The sequence below is a fragment of the Corella eumyota genome, chromosome 1 (assembly GCF_963082875.1).
Source record: "Corella eumyota chromosome 1, kaCorEumy4.1, whole genome shotgun sequence".
NCBI classification, from domain to species: Eukaryota; Metazoa; Chordata; class Ascidiacea; order Phlebobranchia; family Corellidae; genus Corella; species Corella eumyota.
The window spans coordinates 3,201,632-3,222,690 of record NC_137490.1 but is presented as its reverse complement, the minus strand read 5'-3'; the positions used below and the strand labels follow the sequence as shown (position 1 = coordinate 3,222,690).

General features: G+C 29.1%; 2 protein-coding genes across 3 annotated transcripts in view; both read left to right on the top strand.

The window, feature by feature from the left end:
• The window catches only part of LOC145745910 (dynein axonemal heavy chain 6-like), a 47,234-nt gene extending 35,384 nt beyond the window's left edge, over positions 1-11,850 (top strand). The window contains exons 67-90 of the mRNA XM_082564094.1: positions 301-516; positions 839-949; positions 1,167-1,348; positions 1,813-1,972; positions 2,455-2,589; positions 2,902-3,160; positions 3,471-3,613; positions 3,989-4,174; positions 4,350-4,529; positions 4,846-4,952; positions 5,168-5,334; positions 5,717-5,913; positions 6,185-6,301; positions 6,515-6,742; positions 6,992-7,067; positions 7,696-7,856; positions 8,428-8,585; positions 8,986-9,164; positions 9,487-9,677; positions 10,084-10,215; positions 10,421-10,538; positions 10,731-10,855; positions 11,043-11,213; positions 11,461-11,850. Coding sequence (XP_082420220.1) covers positions 301-516; positions 839-949; positions 1,167-1,348; positions 1,813-1,972; positions 2,455-2,589; positions 2,902-3,160; positions 3,471-3,613; positions 3,989-4,174; positions 4,350-4,529; positions 4,846-4,952; positions 5,168-5,334; positions 5,717-5,913; positions 6,185-6,301; positions 6,515-6,742; positions 6,992-7,067; positions 7,696-7,856; positions 8,428-8,585; positions 8,986-9,164; positions 9,487-9,677; positions 10,084-10,215; positions 10,421-10,538; positions 10,731-10,855; positions 11,043-11,213; positions 11,461-11,655 — 3,894 coding nt within the window. The 3' untranslated portion in view covers positions 11,656-11,850. The remainder of the gene's footprint in view (positions 1-300; positions 517-838; positions 950-1,166; positions 1,349-1,812; positions 1,973-2,454; positions 2,590-2,901; positions 3,161-3,470; positions 3,614-3,988; positions 4,175-4,349; positions 4,530-4,845; positions 4,953-5,167; positions 5,335-5,716; positions 5,914-6,184; positions 6,302-6,514; positions 6,743-6,991; positions 7,068-7,695; positions 7,857-8,427; positions 8,586-8,985; positions 9,165-9,486; positions 9,678-10,083; positions 10,216-10,420; positions 10,539-10,730; positions 10,856-11,042; positions 11,214-11,460) is intronic.
• A 347-nt stretch (positions 11,851-12,197) lies between these two features.
• On the top strand, positions 12,198-20,930 carry LOC145751199 (ubiquitin carboxyl-terminal hydrolase 38-like). 2 transcript variants are annotated; one of them, XM_082567312.1, is made up of 16 exons: positions 12,198-12,907; positions 13,338-13,452; positions 13,659-13,791; positions 14,196-14,431; positions 14,799-14,921; positions 15,209-15,361; positions 15,626-15,825; positions 16,285-16,453; positions 16,762-16,855; positions 17,443-17,516; positions 17,898-18,147; positions 18,332-18,437; positions 18,611-18,710; positions 19,271-19,421; positions 19,807-20,132; positions 20,482-20,930. In XM_082567312.1, exons 1-16 carry the CDS (start codon positions 12,420-12,422, stop codon positions 20,620-20,622), a joined length of 2,859 nt encoding a protein of 952 aa, XP_082423438.1. In that variant the 5' UTR covers positions 12,198-12,419; the 3' UTR covers positions 20,623-20,930. The 2 variants fall into 2 exon arrangements, with proteins under 2 accessions (XP_082423438.1, XP_082423430.1); XM_082567304.1 differs by having other exon boundaries at positions 12,199-12,907; positions 18,329-18,437.
• Positions 20,931-21,059: the final 129 nt, after the last annotated feature.

The following is a 21,059-nucleotide window of genomic DNA, read 5'->3' as shown; positions in this document are numbered from 1 at the left end:
CTTTTTATCATTTTTTTAATTTTTAAAATTATACACATATATATATAATGGGGCTTCATTGACGATATATATAAGTATGTCTAATTTATAGACCTACAAATTAATGAAACTGCTGTTTTTGGTTCTCAGTTAAGTAACTACAGGCAAATATTAGTGTGGAGTTGCAACCATATTACCACAATGAAATTCCTGGCCATACAGCAGGCTACAACTATTTATATAAAAAATAAGGACTTTTAAATATTTTATGCTTTGTTTTTTTAATTACTTTTTATTAAAATTGTTTTGTTTTTTAAATAGGGTCGCTGGAAAGATTCTGTTAAAACTTTGCAAACCAAATTAGTTGGTTTAATTGGTGATACATTAATATCTGCAGCATCGGTTGCCTATCTTGGCCCCTTTAACAGCTTATACAGACAAAACTTAGCCAAACAGTGGCTTGAATCATGCAGGAAATCTGGAATTGGAACCTCTGAGAATTGTGATATGGTTCATTTAATGGCAGATGGAAATCAAGTATAATTTTATTAAAAGGGGTTCAAATTAATATGCTTCGTGTTCAAAAAAAAATATATATATTGTGCTATAAGTTTTATGATTTTAAAAGATTAACAGCTTTAAAGAAAAACATTATTATAAAATCCTCTTTATGTAATAGAGCTTATGCATTTCAAATTTATACCCTTTTAAAAAAATAACTGCTGTTTGTGGTGCCCCGATACATAATCAATTTAAAATATTGGTTAAGATTATATTGCTACAATTAAAATGCAGTCTGTAGCAGAGACAATCAAATATTAGTATTACTTAACTTTATAAATGTTATTATTTTTATTAGTTGCGTACTTGGCATAATCAGGACTTACCAAGAGATTCACATTCAACGGAGAATGCCGTAATTATTGAAGCTGCTAGAAGGTGGCCTCTTATAATTGATCCACAAGGACAAGTAAGCATATAGCAAAGTTTTTGCTTGCAACATATTAGGAATAAAAACTATTTGAAACACATAAATTTGTTGTTTTTTAACAGATCACATTTTTTTTAAATTACTTTTTCTTTTTTAATTTTTTTGGTATACAAAACTAATTTTTTTTTATTTTAATACTTTTAAAATAATTTGTAATATAGCTTATTTTTTAAAATTAATTTTTGTTTTTATCAAGGCAATAAATTGGATCAAAAAAATGGAGTCTTCAAACTTGAGATTAGTTTACTCAAAAGATCCAAATTACATGAAGCAAGTTGAGAATGCAATCAGAGTTGGTGAAACTTTGTTGATTTGTGATCTTGATGAAACTTTAGATGCTGAGCTAAGACCAGTGCTACAGAAGGAAATTATACACAGGTTAAACATTGCATATAAAACTTTTTTCACTAGAATTTTAATTAACTTATATTAGTTTGTTATTACTGGCAGTATGGTGTAGTAGTAAGGACACTTGAGATTACTACATGAGGTCCTTAGTTTGGTCCTTACTGAATTTTTGCTGTAGCATTTTTGGGTAAGATGCTATAAATGATATAAATTCCTGCTAAGACCAAGTCAATCGGCAGTTTTATTGTCTGGCAGTTATGGTCCATTATATCCCAAACTGACCAAGCTAAATAAAAACTGATTTAGGGTAACAAATTATACCCCACATTTAAGTCATAAACTTTTCTGTATTGAGAATTTTAAAATACGGAAAAATTCAATACAACGGACGTAATGCAATAAACTTGCTAATAAATATGCTTATTTTTTAGTCTGTTCTTACTTACCTTTTATAGTTCTTTTTGTAATCTTTTTCTTCTTGTATTTATTTTTAGAGCTGGTCAGGATTACATAACAGTAGGTGGTACTGAGATAAGTTACAACAACAACTTTAAGTTGTATATGGCCACAAGCAAAGCCAATCCCCATTTCTTACCAGCTGTTTGTATTGCTGTCACTGTTATAAACTTTACCATCACTTTTGAAGGACTACAAGTTAGTACTTACTATATATTATTGATAGTACTAGTTATATGTTATTAATATATACAATATAAGGTAGTTAAAAAATAAAAACTTTAGTAAGTATTAAAAGGTTAATTTAAAAATGGAATCAGGTTAAATGTTATGTCAACATGGTAGAATAAAAATTGTAATGATCAAATAATAATGATGTATATGGTGTTATAACTGGCAGTGTGGTGTAGTGGTCAGAACACTTGGCTTCACTACATAAGGTATTGGGCTTGGTTCCCACTGCTGTTAAGTTGTAGCCCCCTTGAGTAAGGTGCTATAAATTGTATAACCTTCTGATGATCCAAAAAAAAATTGACGTTTTGACAATTGTAATTTATAATATCCAAACTGCTAATGGCAACTTGAGACTGGGTTGGGGTAATGGACATTACTGGATGTTTAGGCCTTGTAGTCAACCTTCCACATCAAGGATAATTAAAAAATTAGTTTGTGTTTTGCAGGGTCAACTTTTATCAGGTGTTGTAACACGAGAACGTCCCCAACTAGAAATACAGCGAGGTGAATTATTACACAATATTGCTCAAGATATGTTATTGTTGGGAGAACTAGAAGATAAAGCTTTAAAATTACTTGAGGTAAAAAAATATTTCATGTACCAAAACTTTTTTTAAAATTTTTTATTAAAGAAGAGTTGAGCTATATTTTATTGTTGCTTCAACTTTAATTTTTGTTTAAATTTAGCTTTGTAGTGTTTAACAAACTGATTAAATATTTTATGTTTATCAAAACTTGTTGTTTTTACAAATTTTAAATGAAAAATTGCAACTCGATCAAATACAAGCTTTTTAAGTGTTGTTTTTACAGTTTAAAGGCAAACTAATTGATACAATATTATTTATCACATTTTTTTTTATTATACATCAACCAATATTTTTATTTATTTATAGAACCAAGAGGGTCACATTTTAGATGATGAAGACCTAATCCAAACCTTACAACAAAGTAAAATAACTTCGGCTGAAGTAATTGACAGACTTCAACTTTCGGAGGAAAACGAACTCCGAACTGAGGCGGCTCGGGGTCGGTACATGCCAGTGGCCACTAGGGGAGCTGTTTTATATTTTGTTCTTGCTGATTTAGAGGTCTTGAACCCAATGTATCAGTTCTCACTTCAATGGTTTACAGAACTTTTTATTCAATGTATTGGTAAGTTTAATTTCTTTATATAAACTTTTTTTTTGAAATAGGTAGTGTATTATTTGTATATGTGTATTAAACAAATCTGTAAATACATATGTAAAAAGCTTGTTTAATACGATTAATAATTTTTTAAAACTATCAAAACATTTTACGATTCAGTTGGGGTAACAAATGCTACTCTACGTTGAGACCATAAAGTTAACCATCTAACATTGAAAAAATTGGATATTTAAAAAAATTTATTGTGATTTAAAAACATTTTAAAATATATAGTGTTTTAATCATAATACCATATTGTTATTAATATAATTTTTAGTGCAAGCTCATGCATTTGTTACAACTTCAAGTTCAGAATCCAGAATTTCATCAGCAAACAGTCAACTTTCTGAAAATGAGGACGAAAAATTATCTCTTGTTTTGCAGAAAATGATTAATGTCTTAACTGAGGGTGTATTTAAGGTAAATTAGTCCTTAAACAAATTGTAATTTATGGATGTTTCTTTTGGTTAAATGTTAAGTGCTTATTTATTTATTGAAGTTAAATGGTTCTGAGCTGTGTTTAATTTCCACTGTTTTTATGTGCAGTTTCGTGATATCTGTGAGCTTATAATAATATAGTTTAAATCAGAAATTGTGTTTAAGTTGGTTTCAGCAGTTTTACTAGAAAAAATATATTCAAGCTGTTTGGTGTTTGTATTATGGGTGCTGCTAATTTAAAAGCTAATTTAGTTACTAGTTAGGGTTTAGTTTTCTGTTTGGTGATCAATTATTAATATTCTCAAGCCTTATTAAACTGTTTCGGATTCAAATATCAAAAAATTATAATCTTTCCAGATTGTTTCATATTCTTTGTTTGCCGAACATCACATTGTCTTCTCATTCCTACTGACATGTGCGATCATGCGAAATAACGCCAAATTTCATGACCAATGGAGAGACATCGGACAACTTTCCGATCAAGTTTGGAACATGTTTTTACACACGAGGGCACTAGCAAGCATGACAAATGACGAAGCTTTGGTTAGTTTATAAATTATTCTAAAAAATTTTTTTTAAGAAATAAATTTAATTTTAAATTTTAATTTTTTTTGTGTTTATGTTTGTTTTTAATTTGTAACCATTTTTACTCTTTCATAAAGTAAAATTCAAGAAATGAATGTGGTTTTCAATTATTTTTTTTTTTATTTAATTTTAGGAAAATTTTGATGGATTAACTCCTATGCAAAGATTGGAATCAAACGCTGGTATAAATCAATCCAATCTTTCACCACAAAAGTGGATTAGTGTTGAGGCATGGAGGCAGTGTAAATATATTGCTCTTAAACTTGATTCATTTGAAACACTTTGTCAATCTATTGTTCAATTTCCAAAGCAGGTCTGTGTAACTATTTTTATGTTTTGAAGGGACTGGCATTATACTTAAAACCTGTGTTAGTTTTTTATATTGTTTGTAAATATTTTCATAAAGAATAGTTTTGCACATATGTTAAAGAGTTATGACCATTAATTGTTACTTTAGTTATGACTATTAATTGTTTTTTACTCTATATTAGCAAGTTACTCGCAGCGTGGTGTAGTGGTAAGAACACTTGCTACACCACACATGTGGTATTGGGTTCAATTAAATTAATTAATTTATGTGTTTTTGCTTTTTTCTATTTTTAATATAAGTTAATATATTTAATTTACAGTGGATGGAGTTAAGCACTGACGTTGATCCTTTCAACAAAATGTCAATTCCATGTTTAAGTGAAAATGAATTTGTGTTTGATTGGACTAAACTGGACAACTTTGAAAAGTGAGTCTGTATTATTGTAATTGTAAAAAAAATTATCTAAATAAGGTTTAAATACTATTATTGTATGGTTAGTTATTACTTATATACATTTTCAAGGTACATACAAAAAATTCGTTTGTAATTTTATTTTTTTTTTAAAAACGAAATTTTATAAGCATATATTTTATTTGTATTTAAGTTTAACATACTTAGGTTTAATTATTAAATATTATTAGACTTCTGTTGGTGAAGATTTTACGACCAGAATGTTTGTTGTCATCAGTTCGAATATTTGTTGGGGAACAGATTGGAAAGATTTATGTCCAGAGTGATGGATTTGATTTAAACGAAATTTATTCTCAATCCCAGTCTAATGTTCCTCTTATATTTATATTATCACCAGGTCAATGTCATTTAAAAATATTATTACTTAAGGTTCAGGGTTTGATCCCCACTGTTCTTAATCTCTCGCACACTAAAGTAAAGTGCTATAAATGGCATTAACTGCTGCCTAGCCAGCACCTTATCAGCAGCTTTATTATTGGGCAGTTATAATCTATAATATTCCAAACCGCCAAAGGCAACTTAAAACTAGCTCTGGGTAACTAATGTTACTTTAAATTTAGACCATGAAGTTAGCCTTTCTACTCAAAAAATAAATTACTATTATTTTAAGGGTAGTTTTAGTTTCTTAACTTAGTTTAAAGACCTAATACCCAAGTCATAATTAATCTGTTATTTGTTTATTTACCTAATTAATTTTGTTTAAACCATTCTACTAATAGGAACTGACCCATCTGCCCAGTTGTTAAGATTTGCAAAAGAAATGCGGGGTTCAATTTTACACGTTGACATGGTTTCGCTTGGTAGGGGTCAAGGCCCTAAAGCTGAAGATTTAATCCACAAAGCTCAGATATTGAAGGGAAGATGGGTTTTCTTGCAAAACTGTCATCTGGCTGCCTCATTTATGCCAAGACTACAGGTTTAAACAGTTTTTAATTTTCTTTTTTATAATTTTTGTTTAAAATAGTTTTATAATTGTTTAGTTTGCAGCAATTTTTTGTGTAATTTTTGTATAAATGTTAGATAGTAGATTTTTTTTTTTTTAAGACAGTTTAATAAATTTTGGATAATAATTACAAAATTAAAAATTTTTTGCTACTTATATTAAAAAATACTTTTTAATTGTGATATTTTACTTTTTAAAATTCTATACTTTGTTAAATATAAACCATACATACTTTATTATAAAGTCAATAGTAGAAGAGTTGAACAGTGCAGGCACTGAAGTAGATAGTGAGTTTAGATTGTGGTTGAGTTCAAAACCTGATCCATGTTTTCCTGTTCCTATTCTACAAAAGGGACTTAAGGTAAATCATAATTTTAGTCATATTAAAAAAGAGTTTTTTTAATTTAATTTTTGACAAAAGTTAGTTTTTTGAAACTTAATATTTTAAACGAAATAACAATTTTTTTAATGACACTCTTAATATTATTACACCGTTACTATTGTTACCTTGCTAGTAAATAAAAAATTCTTGTTTGTTACAAAAAGTTTTGTAACAAGATAATTATTACACTAGATGGCAGTGGAACCACCCCGAGGCATTAGAGCTCATCTTAACCTTGCTTTTGGCTCTGGAGGAGCAGGGGAGGTGACACCTGACTTGTTTGACAGAGGCTCGGGTCACGAGTCATGGAAACAACTTTTGTTCTCACTCTGTTGTTTTAACGCTCTTGTGCATGAGAGGCAGAAATATGGACCACTGGGATTCAATTTGAATTATGAATTTACATCTTCTGATTTAGAGGTAAAATTGTAATTCCTAACATTAAAATGCTCTGATACTCTTTTTATTCTCCAACATACAAAGTATTTTAAGCAATAAGTTTATAGCTTGGTTGCATAATCTTTCTATTTTTCCAACTTGACTTTTAAATGCCTTTGCCAATTATATTAAAACTATTAAGAATTATTGATATGGTAGCCCTAGCATGTTAACAGTTTTATTTTTATGTAGTTAACAAGACTTGATTTTCATAGTTGTATTATTTATCAGGTTTCAATTAAAATGTTGCAACACCTTTTGAACCAAAATCAATCAGTTCCCTGGCTTGCTTTAAGAAATCTAACTGGTAAGTTAAAAATACGCAAAACTAATTTTAAGAACACTCTTCACACCATTTTAAAAGTGTTGCATTATACCTAAGACTAGAAATAGGGATGAGCTGAAATCCAAAATACTCGGATTCGACGAGCCCGAGTATTTTGTCGCGATACTCGACCTAGTCCGAGTACTCGGTTATGACGTCATTTAAACGTATATAACTGTTCACGAGAATCTTTCCCGCATAATTTTAAAACTGCAAAATTTGCCAAAAAACACGTATTCATGGATTATAAAGTGTTTAACGTTGGCAAAACTACTTACCGCTGATAGCAATATTATTTAAGTTTTAAAATTGTACTAAGTAAAAAGTGTATTTGTTGTGCAATCGTTGCTTAAATAACGTGATATAATTAAAAGTAGATTATAAACTATTAGAAAAAGGAAAACATCATGTTTTTTTTTTATGTTTAGTAAATCGTATATAATCTTAAATGACAAATTATTGCTCAGCGTCCGAGTACTAAAAAATGCTCGACGAGCACGAGTATTAAAATGTTTGTAATACCCCGGCCGGGTACTCGGACTCGAATTTGATTGGCCCATCCCTAGAAAATATGGTAAAAATTTATTGATTTTTTTTTTTTAATTTTAAGGTCAAGTTGTTTATGGTGGAAGAGTTACGGATAACTGGGATCGAAGATGTTTGATGTCTTCACTTGGGCAATTTTACTGTGATGAAACAATCACTTTGGGTCATTCTTATTCTGCTGATGGGGTTTTTAAACCCCCACTCTCTACAAATACATTCACAGAGGTTAGATTTGCAACCTTAAATATAATCAACCTCAAAGTTTAGTGATATTTGGTATTTAGACAAAACATATAAATCAAACTAGTAGCGTGGTGTAATGGTGAGAACACTTGCTACACCACACATGAGGTGGTGGGTTCAATCCCCACTGATCTCATGCTGTAGCGCCCTTGAGTAAGACGCTGTAAACGGTATGAACTCCTCCTGTGCCAGCGCTTAATCAGAAGCATAATTACTGAGCAATTATAATCTATAATATCCTAAACTACTAAAGGCAACTCGAGACTGGGTCAGAGTAACTGATGTTACTCTATGTTTAAGTCACGCATTCAACTTTCCCACATCGAGGATAAAGATATATACAAAAAAATGTAAGTTTAGTGACTTTTTATACTGTAAAAAATGAATAATTTTAACATAAACTTGGTCTCGTTATGTCCGTAAAGTTTTTTTAATTTTATATCAAAACTTTATATTTTTTGTGTAATTTTTACATTGTTTTTTTTAAAGCAATATTTAAATTGTTGCTTACATTTGCACAAAAAACCCAAATAAATATTTTGTTTTTTACAAGGTCCGGGATTACATTGATAGTTTGCCGTTATCTGACCCTCCTGATTTATTTGGAATGCATCAGAACTCAGAGAAAGCCTACATGGAAGCTGAAGCCAACAAACTTGTTAATATTATTATTGATGTTCAACCTAAACTTGCAACAGCCAGCATTTTGGAGTAAGTTTGTTTTAGACCAAACTGTTTTTTTGTTTTTTTTGTATATATTTTTATCCTCGATGTGGAAAAGTCGAATGCGCGTCTTAAACATAGAGTAACATCAGTTACTCCAACCCAGTCTCGAGTTGTCTGTGGCAGTTTGGGATATTATAGATTATAATTGCCCGGTAATTATACTGCTGATTAAGTGCTGGTTCAGCAGGAGTTTATACCGTTTATAGCACCTTAATCAAGGGCGCTACAGCATGAGATCATGGAGGATTGAACCCACGACCTCATGTGTGGTGTAACAAGTGTTCTTACCACTACACCACGCTGCCGGTTCAGATCTTAATTATAAAACTTTGATAGTGTTATTCTAATTGTACTTTCTAGTGACTTTATTTTTTGTTTCTATTAGAACTGGCAAGACTGACACAGAAATAGTTTCTGATATAACTCGAGATATTCTGAATCGTTTGCCTCCTTCAGTTGAATTTGATGAAAATATTGATGTTGACGAACAAATAACAATCGCTAAACTTACAACCAGTAAAGTGTGGACAAATTTGTTAAACAAATCCAACAAACAAGATGATGGTAAGGACGTGTTTCATTTTTTATTTAAGAATGTGAATGTTAAATTTGTGACCAAACTGATTATGTGTTAGTAATAAAATTTAGTTGTTCTGTTTCATTTTTTTAAAAGTATAAAAAGGCTTGTTTTTAATTTTAAGTGTTTTTTAGTTGATTAAACTTATTTTTTTTGAAATTTAATGTTTGATTTTAGTATAGATGCATTTTGCTGTTTTAATATTAATTTTTGACATTTTTAAATTTAAATTTTTTTTTGTTACCAGTTTACCGATATTGAAGGTGAATTTTTAAAAGTTTTTTCTAAACCAACTGTTTTTATATCTAGCTGAAAGTGAATCTCGTCTTCCACTTATGCAATCAGCTTTACTCACTGTTGCTCGTCAAGAAATTGATCGCTTCAACAACTTGCTTGAAATAATACAAACAAGTTTAAGAGCTTTAAGCAGAGCAATCGCCGGTGAAATTGTAATGTCTGAGTCAATGGAGGATTCTTTTCAAGCTTTGTTACTACAGAAGGTATGATTAAACTCCAATATATTTACTATTGATGTTAGAATGCATTTCAATTCTTATGATAACTAGTCTATTTCACTTCTACAGGCAACATTGTAATTGTCATATTATGATTGCAACTCTCAACTAATATTTACTATGATTACCTTTGCACCACAAATATTTTTTTTTATATTGTATAAATTTGACTTACACAACTAAATATATTGTCCACCAAGCTCTATTATGTAAATATGGTATAAACCTGTAATGCATAAGTCTTTGGAATAAAAAACTATAAAAGAACAATAAAAAATTTACTTGTCTATTTCTTGCAAAATTTACTAATTTTACCTCAGTTTTTCTAGTTGATAATAAAATGTTGTTAATTATAAATATATTTCTAATTAACATAATTTTTATTTTCTAGGTTCCAATGTCCTGGCAATCTGTCTCATACGAATCTTGTAAATTACTCGGATCTTGGATTGAAGATTTATTGGAAAGAACGGATTTCTTCTCAAAGTGGTCTAACTTGGTTGTATCTACTGTTAAAGCAAAGGTAAAAAAAATATATCATAAATATTATATTACATTTTATATAAAATAATAAAATAAATAATTATAAATAAAAATATACCTGTGTAAGTTAACAATACCAAAGACTTCATTACAATAGTATAGTTCTATATATTTTTGGGCATATTTTATTATTTTATTTTTAAATTTTACTAACATATTTGTAATGGTATACCCAATTTTATTAGATTGGGATATCCACAAGCAAAATCCAAACGAATAAAAGGCAGGAAGATATTCTTCCAAAAGTTGCCAATCAAGAAGAACCAACTAGTTACTGGTTATCAGCTTTCTTTTTTCCACAAGGTTGAAAGTTTTATTTTTTAAATTAATCTAATGATCTGTGTTGTTGTTTAATAAATACTTAGTTGAATGTATAAAAGTGCCAGTCAGTGCAAGCAGGTCATATTATTTTGAACAACTGGCTACATATAATGGTGTTTCTTTATCTTACTAATCAACTTGGAAAAATGTTTATTTTGGTACTTGTTTTTTTAGGGTTTTTGACTGCAGTTCTGCAAAACTATGCAAGAAAACATACAGTGCCTGTTGATACTTTATCCTTTTATTTTGATGTCCAAAATAATGAAAATAAAATAGACGATGATAACTTGAAAATACAGGTAAGAATTAAAAAAAAAATTGTTTATAGTCGTATCAAATTATAAAATTTAGTATTTAAATTCAGTCTTTGCAAAAGAATAATTTGTTTGATAAGTAAATCTTGTCTTAGCTGTATTTTTTTGGAAGTATTCAAAACATTTTAAATTTAAGAATGTTTTAATTTTATTTTGTATTTATTTGATTTAGGTCAAGGACATTGCATTCAGAACAACTGAAACACCGTTAACAAATGGTGTTAGAGTGTTTGGTTTGTATCTTGATAGTGCCAGGTGGTCCACCAAGGAGGGGATGCTATGTGAATCTTTATCCAATGTCAGATACTTTAAAATGCCTGAAATACATTTTATACCAGTTCAGGTAAATTTAACTTATTTATTGCATAAAAATTTAATTAATTTTGCAAAATTAAATAAAAAAAACTTAAAATCTCGAAATTGAAAAGATTTATATTTTGTCTTACTTTCTATCAATATTTTTCCATCTTAGAATAAACTGTAAAACTGTTTAAGTTAAATAAATATTATAAAATCTTAGGTCTAAGAAAATAAAATGTGTTACTAACAAAAACATGACTTCAAAAAATGAGCAATTTATTGGTATTTAGAATATAAAAGAAGAGGAAAAAGTTACGGAAGCAATTTACAAATGTCCATTATATCGAACCTCAGCTCGTGCTGGTGCACTTTCTTCAACTGGTCACTCAACCAACTTTGTCACTTCAGTAAACCTTAAAAGTCAGCTACCTTCTGATCATTGGACTCTGAGAGGCACTGCTTTGCTTTGTCAACTAGACCAATGATTTTGTTGTATTATCTATTAGGATTTTTGTATAATTTAATTTCAGTTTTTTTATGTATTTTAGAGTGTGTTTTTTTTTTTAATTTTTTTTTTTTTTGAAGTGTGTTTTTTATGTTTTGAACTATTTATTTTTTTTGCTTTTTAGTTTTATGATATTGCTTTTTAGATTTTTTAAAGATTCTTTTTTAAAATAGTTTACCTTGGTGTTTTATACTATATACCTATTTTTAATAGAATTCTATAGGGTTAAACTGTGTATAATTTTTGTTTTTACTAAAAAAGTTTTGTAGTAAGCGCAAGTGATAGTTTATAATCCGAAAAAAACATAGTTTTACAAAATTCGAAAATAACCGCAAGGATAAAGAAATGCTAACCGCGAGGATAAAGAAATTACGTCAAAAAAATCACCGGGTAGTTCCCCTTTATTGTCTATCCCTTTAGGTTTTTTAAGTTTTTGTTTTTTTGTAAATATTTCGTGCGTTTAAGCAAATATATTTTCTTTGAGTCATCCTAATATGATATGTAAGAATCATAACAGAATAATAAGGAAAGTTCTTTTGTAGATTATATAAAAATAGGCTAAAAACATAAAATGTTAGTTTTGTTTTTATAAGTTGATCGTTAATTTTTTAAAAATTTTACAGTTTATTTAACTGTTTAATCATAAATAAGCTAAACAAAAATATATAACAGGCAGACTAATTAATGTATTATAAATATAAGAAAATGATATTTAATAAAAAGACAGTTTAAAAGTCAACAAAAATGGATAATATTTTTACGGGATTGCTAAAAAGTAATCTCTCAGAAAAAGCTCAAACTTCAAAAATCGTCAATACACTTTTGAAACAAGCTGAAAAACATAAACTCGATACTGCGCAAAAACTGAACTTGTTGCATCATGGAATATCATATTTCTTGCATGGAAACAGTTTTAAACATTCACTCGCTTGTAAAATATTACAAGTTTATTTCCCACTATGTGTGGAAGAAATTGTAAATATAATGACCCTAGAAACTATAGAACTACTATTCAGTGGCATTTGGATACCCCAAGTTGAAATTAATGTTGAACTATCGGAGTGTATTAGTATCAAAAAAAGAATGATGTTGATTGGAATGATAATGGACGCAGTGCCTGATGTTTTGTTACAGTTACAAGTTTCTGAATTAATTAAATCTGAAGCAATTCGCTTGCTATATGACAGCAGAAACTATCAGAATTATGCGGAAATGTGCCGCATATTATTAAAGTAAAGGATTTTTTTTTAAATATCAAAAAAAATTTAAAATAAACTTTAAATTTAATGACCAAATACTACACTAGGCTCATAAAATTTTCACTTGCAAGCAAAAACTTTTTAAATTTATACTGGTTAATTATTTTTATTGTTGTGTAATTTTGGGCAAGGTGTAGCAGTCTTATGGTAATGTATGCATATTTGTTTATATATACACCTGGCTTTACTATATCAGGGGTCTAGGATTTGTTTTTCCACTTCTTTCATTTTAAAGCATTCCTGAGTAAGACAGTATAAACAGTATCAGTACTTGCTTAGGCTAACCAAGACTGGGTGAGGATAAAAAATGTTAGGGCTGTCAATCCAGGCTTTCCGAATCGAGGATAAATAACTACTTAAATATATTTTTTTAATTACCGATCCTTATTTTGTGTTTTTATAGGCATAAGAGTTGTATGCCCGATATGTCCAGAGGATTTGCGATTTCAACACTTTCAATTCATGCAATGAGTGATTACAATCTAACTAATTTTAAGAATAGGATTAATTATATAAAGGTAAAATATAATTCTATTCCATAATGTTAAATTTAGTGCTCTTATATTAAAGCAAGTACTAGCCCTAAAAATTAAATCAAATTTTTTTTTATGTATTAAAATAAAGTATATGATATATTTAGTATTCTTATTTTGTTTTATGGTATATTAAGGCTATAATTTAATCATAAAAAATATTAAAATTTTTAATTTTTTTTCATTTTAAGGATATTGGTGATATTGCCAGAATATTGAATTATGTTTGGTCAAAAAATCCCCTAACACTTATACCTTCATTAAGGGAAATATTCGATATTTTATCCAGTTTAGAAACTAAAAAAGAACCATCAAACGCACTTGGTAATCTTTACCTAAAATATTTATAAAGACCTTTTTTTAGACCTAAGTATAAAATGATTCATTTTTAGCTGTTTCGGTATTATAAAGTTTGGGTATTTTCTAGGGGATTTCCTCAAAAAAAATTTTTGACTTTATCTTAAACTCTAAATGTCAATATTACATTTTATATGATTTTTTATGTATGTATATATAAAATCAATTTGGTTTGCAACAACATCATCAATATTTTTTCTGTACAAGAGTGGCAATACCAACTTAATTGAAACATTTAATAACATTATGGTGCAATAAGGGGATGACAACACCAATCTCTTGATTCGCAACAGTTATACATTTTTACTCACTAATTCCATAGCATAATGGTAAATATGTATTTTAACTTTAATAATTTTATTTCAATTTAGGTTGTCTTATTCAATACATACCAAGTGACCTAATTAACAGTTCAGTTCATAAACTAATGGCTGACAATACAATATCAGATGATAGAATGTATCTCGCGTTAACAAGAATGATGTCATGGATTGGATGGCCGACTGCTTGTCAAGCTGATTTATGGATTTTAGCTTTCTTTCAGGAGCTGGCTGCAGCGTCGAAATACAACATGTTAATTGATATTACTTTAAAAACAGTTAAACAGGTATATTAACTTATAAATGTGGCAAAAATTTAATTTCTTGAGATTTTATTTGTCATTTTTTTTAATAATCTATAATAAATAATATTTCCCTTTCGAAAGACGTTTTAAACGGTATGAACTCCTGCTGAGCCAACACTCAATCAGTAGCATAATTACCGGGCAATTATTGTCTCTATAATATCCCAAAGTGCCAAAGGCAACTCAAGGCTGTGTCGGAGTAACAATTGTTACCCTATGTTTAGGTTGTGAAGGTGACCTTCCCACATCGAGGATAAATAAATGTAAAAAAAACTAATTATAAACAAGTCTAGACACCCTTTGCATAGGTACTACTTATATAACTGTTAAATCATTATTGATTTTTTAGGTTTTTATGTGCTTAAAAATCTCAATGGTTCGGGTTTCAGCATTAGCTGTATTGGTAAATATGTTGATGAGCTATAAACACTCACCTGAAGCTTTTCACTTAATTGTTCCTGGAATTCCAGAGGTAGGTATACTTGAAAATCATGACGAATATTTAATAATATTAACATTTTTAACAGTTTATTTTTTTATTTTTAGCAAAGAATATTATATTTCAGTTTGGATAGTGTGCCTTATGTCATTTCATACTTATGAGCTGTTACTGCTTATATAATAAATGCTTTTGTATCATTATTTCTTAAAATGTTAAAATTGGTTTAAACATTTTCTTATGATTTCTTGTCATTTTTGTTATGATGTTCTTTGTTTAAATCAAGTTGTAATTTTTCAAACCAATTTCTGTTTATTTAGATGCTTCAATATCTTGAAACTGAACGCTCAACCACCTCTAATACCGAAGTCCTTGTTCAAATCATCCACCAACTATGTAACTTGTGTCATTGTATGATGTACTTGCACACTGGTTTTCCTGAAATTTATGGACCTCTCTTAAATGCCCTGAAGGTATATCTACCGTCTTATTTTAAATGTAACATAAAACTGAATAATTTGAGGTGGTTTTGATATAAAGTTTTTGTTACACATTTTTTTATATTTATTTATCCACAATGCGGAAAGGTTAGCTTCAAGACTTAAACATAGAGTAACATCAGTTACCCCAACCCAATAATGAGAAATTTGTTATATTTTTATTTTACACCTATTATTTTTTGGAAGATATTTTTTTAGGAAACTTATACGAATATTTTTTACATAAAATGTTTTTAGAATTACCCAAAACCAACAAAACAGCAAATTCAAGTAGCTGTTGACTATACTTCATGGACATTTTCAGCAAATCAAAGTCATTATGAGGTGGCTACAATTCCTTCTATGAGATCACAAGAGACAAACAAAGCAGGGTTGGCAAACCTTGGCAACACTTGTTACATGAACAGTATATTACAATCCTTGTTTATGCTTAAAGGGTAAGCAAATAGAGCGATATGATCTTTTTTGGGTCTTTTAATTTTGATTTTTAATTTTATTTTTAACAAGCTTGTTAAAATAATAAACCAGGCTAACTTCTTTTGTTTAAACTTTTTTCACATTTATTTATCCTCAATGTGAAAAGATTGATTCTCTTGAGTTGTCATAGGCTGTTTGGGATACTATAGATTATAATTTTCCGATAATTAGGCTGCTGATTATGGATTGGCTCGGCAGGATTTTATTCTGTTTATGGCCCATAAGCTAAAAGTGTTAGAGCCTAAGAGCAGTGGGGAACGAACTCAGGACCTCAAGTAGGGAAAACAAGTATTCTGATTTCTACACCATGCTGCCTATGATACTTATGTTTCAATCCAACTGCTAGTGTTCTTAATAAAACGTTTTTTTTTTATTTAAAAAGTATATTAATCTATAGAATTTTGGTTTGTTTTTTTTAGGTTTCGAAATCACGTGCTAAGAAATGCAAGCAGTTTTCCTTCAGTCTCTATCACTTCAATGTTAGAAAAAACTTTTGGTTTTTTGTTGCAGACCAAAAGATTGGCTTACGAACCAGATGATCTGGTTTCCAATTCAAGACCATCGTGGTTTACAACTGGGTCCCAACAAGTAAGAATTGTGTTTTAATATTAAGTTCTAGTAAGTTATTAGGTTGTCCTTTTTAAAACTTTTGAGCTCAAACTTGTATAAGTATGTATGTAATAATTTTTGTAAGATGTATGTAATGATTTTTTTGTAATTTTAAAATTTATTCTTTAAAAAGATAAATATTAATGTATATATCATGTTATGATAAATACTGTCTATGCTGTACACACAAATTAAGACTTAGTTTTTCTTTATTAAGTAGCCTATCTAAATTTTCTTATTTAATTGAAACAAAACTGTTACAAATTGTATATTTAAATTATTTTTAGGATTGTTCAGAGTATATAAAACATTTGTTGGATGTTATGAATGAGGAGGAAAAACTCGTTAAATTTAATCTCATCAATTATCATCATAATCCAAGTAGGCTTAAATACTTATATTTGTTGAAGGTCAATTCTTCGTAATAATAAACTATAAATTATAAGTCTGACTTATTATTATTTTATTTTTTGTATATATCTTTATCCTCGATGTTGGAAAGTCGAATGCGCGACTTAAACATAGAGTAACATCAGTTACTCCGACCCAGTCTTGAGTTGCCTGTGGCAGTTTGGGATATTATAGATTATAATTGCCCGATAATTATGCTGCTGATTAAGTGCTGGCTCAGCAGTTCATACCATTTATAGCGCCTTACTCAAGGACGCTACAGCATGAGATCGGTGGGGATTGAACCCACGACCTCATGTGTGGTATAGCAAGTGTTCTTACCACTACACCACGCTGCCGGTTATACATAAGATATCAAAAAAATGAATACAATATGTTGGTATTTTTATGAGCTCTTCTTCTGTTAACGCCCACTATTTTATGACATGATGTAAGTGATATTGTATATGTCACAATATGCTATTACTATAAGGCAACTAAAAACACAAATTATAGATAGTCATATAACTTTTTCTATTTTTCTTTTTTTTTGGTACGTGAAGCAATTTTGTTTTTAGGTACATCGATCGAAAGTGATTCCTTCCGAGGACTGAATTCAACTTCAAAGTTTTTAAAACAAAGTATTTTAATGGTAAGATTTTTAACTGTTACACAATAGGAAAGTATTTAAAATTTATTTTCAGGTATTTTTAATTTTTTAAATCAATATCTTTTACTTTAAAATTTATAAATTCAATAAGATTGTAGTAATGAAATTTATAATGCTACTTAAATAAATGATATTAAAATAAAGTACAAAACCAAGATAGAAGTCTGGTAGTGTGGTATATTGGTAATTGCATTGGGATATGAGTCGAAAAGTTTTAGATTCAAGCTGCACCAGTGCCACACTATTTGCTCTTTAATCGTGCATTCATAGCCCACAACATAACAGATATTACATAAATAAAGTTAAATTTATACCATTTTAATTTACATTTATGTTCTAATTTTTTATATAATATATATTTAGAAATCGAAAGAAGGAAACCAAAAGAGTTTAATTGAGAAATATTTTCACGGCAAACTTCAAAGTAAAATCTTATGCACTTTATGTGGGGCTACTTCAACAAGGGTTGAATCTTTTGTTGATATTGCCTTACCCTTAAACAAGGCTCATGAACGTGGCGGTGGGGTTAAAGGTGGGTCAGTTTTAGGGGCTTCACCCCAACCAAGTTCAGGAGGTCAAAGTTCATCACAAACAACTAGTTCTGCGGCAACAGGTAAAATCTAGTTTTTGAAATATTTTTACGTAAGTTATAAAATAAGTTACTAATCTTGTAAGGTAGAAAAGTATTATTTGTCAGTTCATTGTTAATATTATTTTCATGGTGACTTTATATAAATTTTACACAACTTACAATATTCCTTTTTTTATTAAATATAATTTAACTTTGTTTTAAGTAGGTCGGAGAAAACAGGGAGCTTCAGCTTTTGTTGACGATGTTGAAGTTAACATGGAACAACATCCCATCCAAGTTGAAGAGGAAGATTTTGAATCAAATGAACCAAGGTCAGTTTTTTTAATACACTTGCACAAGGGTTTAAAACCAACTACTGGCATGTGGTAGTCTCAGGTTAGCCTCAATGGCATAAAATTATTTATTTTACAAACCCCAAAAAAAGTTAATTTAAAACTAAGTTTAGTTTTCTTACATTTATTGCCATTTTTAATATATTTTTTAGGAGAACTCATTCTTTGGTCAACCTTTTGGATGAATATTTAACTGAAGAATTATTAGATGGAGAAAACAAATACAGATGCGCTCAGTGTCAAATTTTAACAGTAAGAAATATAAATAAAATTCTTTTATAATTATTTTTTTAGTAAAGGCTATCACATAATTTTACAATGAGCTATTGAATATGCATTTTTTGTATTGGATAATGTAAATAACTGACATTTATGTCTTTTTTTATGTTTTATATATGTTAAACAATGCTCTAAATTGTAATGTTGTGTTATATGCAACTAGGGTATTTTATATATAATAGGTAATATGACCGGCAGCGTGGTGTAGTGGTAAGAACACTTGCTATACCACACATGAGGTCGTGTGTTCAATCTCTCATGATCTCATGCTGTAGCGCCCTCGAGTAAGGCGCTATAAACGGTATGAACCCCTGCTGAGCCAGCACTTAATCAGCAGCAAAATTATCGGGCAATTATAATCTATAATATCCCAAACTCCCACAGGCAACTTGAGACTGGGTCGGAGTAACTGATGTTACTCTATGTTTAAGTCACGCATTCAACTTTCCCACATCAAGGATAAAGATATATACAAAAATAAAAATAAAAAATAGGTTTATTGGGTAATAATTAACTTTAAAGCATTTGTTTAGACTGCAATAAAAAGAACGTCGATTATAGATTTACCGAACCATGTAATAATCACTTTAATGAGATTTACTTATGATACCTTCGCTCAACAAGGAACAAAGATATTGGATAATGTGGAAATATCTCAAAACATTCGGTTTCCAGTACATACCGGTAATTTAAAATATTTAAAAAAAATTTCGGTAAATTTATAACTTTTTTTATTTTTTATTTTTGAATTTTTTTACATTTTCAATTTTCAATTTTATTTTTTACTTTTAAACTAATAAGTCAGTTGCCCTTTGTTAAAAATTCTATTTCCAGTCTTTCAATTATTTTTTCATACCATTGTTAGTAAAACAATTCTTCATGGTGTAGCGCCCTAATGTAAGACTCTATAAACAATTTCAACTGATTTTAAGTCAAACACAATTGGCAGATTAACTATCGGGCAATTATAAGCAATAATATTTAACACTGAGATAAAGTGTGCCTTTTTACATCAAGAAAAAACTTAAAAAATCTAAAAGTAGTTAAAAATAATATATTTTTTGTTTAGGAGAAACAGTTACAAATCAGAATTACAAACTTTCTTCAATTGTTGTTCATTCTGGCACATCAGCGAACAGCGGACATTATTACAGTTACATTCGCGAAACCGAAGCAAATGGTTCAGACAAATGGTTTTTGTTTAATGATAGCCATGTTTCCAATACAACTTTTGACAGTATTACAAATTTAACTGGGCAGTTTTCAAGAGACACGGCTTACTTGTTGATATATTCAAAAGCTTGTTTCGATAATAGCATTATTGAAGTTGATGAAAATATTTCAAATCAAAGTTTAAAAAGTCTTGTGGAGGCTGACAATGCAAAATTTTTAAAGGTTTTTAATTTAATTTATTGTCATTAGTTTAAATTATTATTTGTCTTTTAACAATTTTTTTTATTTATATATCCTCTATGTCAGAAGGTTGACTTTACGACCTAAACATAGTGTAACATCAGTTACCCCAACCCAGTATTGAGTGAACTGTGGCAGTTTGGGATATTATAAATTATAATTGCCCAGTAATTAAGCTGCTGATTAAGTGTTGGCTCAGGAGGAGTTTATACTGTTTAAAGTGCCTTACTCAAGCGTAGTAAAATGTTCTGACCACTACAACACTCTGCTGGTCGCACCAATTTATTTTGTAAAACCTTTTTTTTAAATATTTTTACTTATTTTGTTTTAGGAGACAGAGTTAGCAAAAAAACGAGGTAGTCAGGCCCCTAAAAGTTCAACGAGCGTGATAGGCTGGAATGACGATGATCCACCACCCCCAAACTGTGGGGGAGGAGGTGATATTGGGGGTCACAACCGACTTGTGTGTTAATTTTATTTTAATTTACACTTAATAAAAAATGCCAACTTTAAAGCTTAAACATGGCGTTTAATATATTTTTTTTTAGTTTTGAGTAGTTTTTTATATTTATTTATTTTTGTTTTATTTTTTGTAGACTGTAATTATTATCTTTATTTTATATCTTTCTGTGTAATGATCAGCTTGTTGCCTTTGATCCATTTTTTATTTTAATTTGTGGTAAACATATTAACAAAATTGGGTAGTTTAATTTATTTTTTCAACGTTTTAGTTGTAGATGTTAGCCAGAAAATTCAGTAATTCTATTTAATAAATATCTATTACAAATATCTTGAAGTTTGCTTACAGTTTTCTAGAAAAAATAAACAAAAGATTGAAAATTTACGATGTTTTAAAAGACAGATTTTTTAACCTGTTGGTATTTAAATAGTTTACCAACTTTTTCTATA

Bases quoted from the DNA above. Each gene is read 5' to 3' on its own strand.
- LOC145751199 (XM_082567304.1), top strand. From the start codon at position 12,420: ATGGATAATATTTTTACGGGATTGCTAAAAAGTAATCTCTCAGAAAAA. The intron at 16,856-17,442 runs GTAGGCTTAAAT...TTTTGTTTTTAG, and splicing joins CAATTATCATCATAATCCAA to GTACATCGATCGAAAGTGAT. The intron at 20,133-20,481 runs GTTTTTAATTTA...ATTTTGTTTTAG, and splicing joins ACAATGCAAAATTTTTAAAG to GAGACAGAGTTAGCAAAAAA.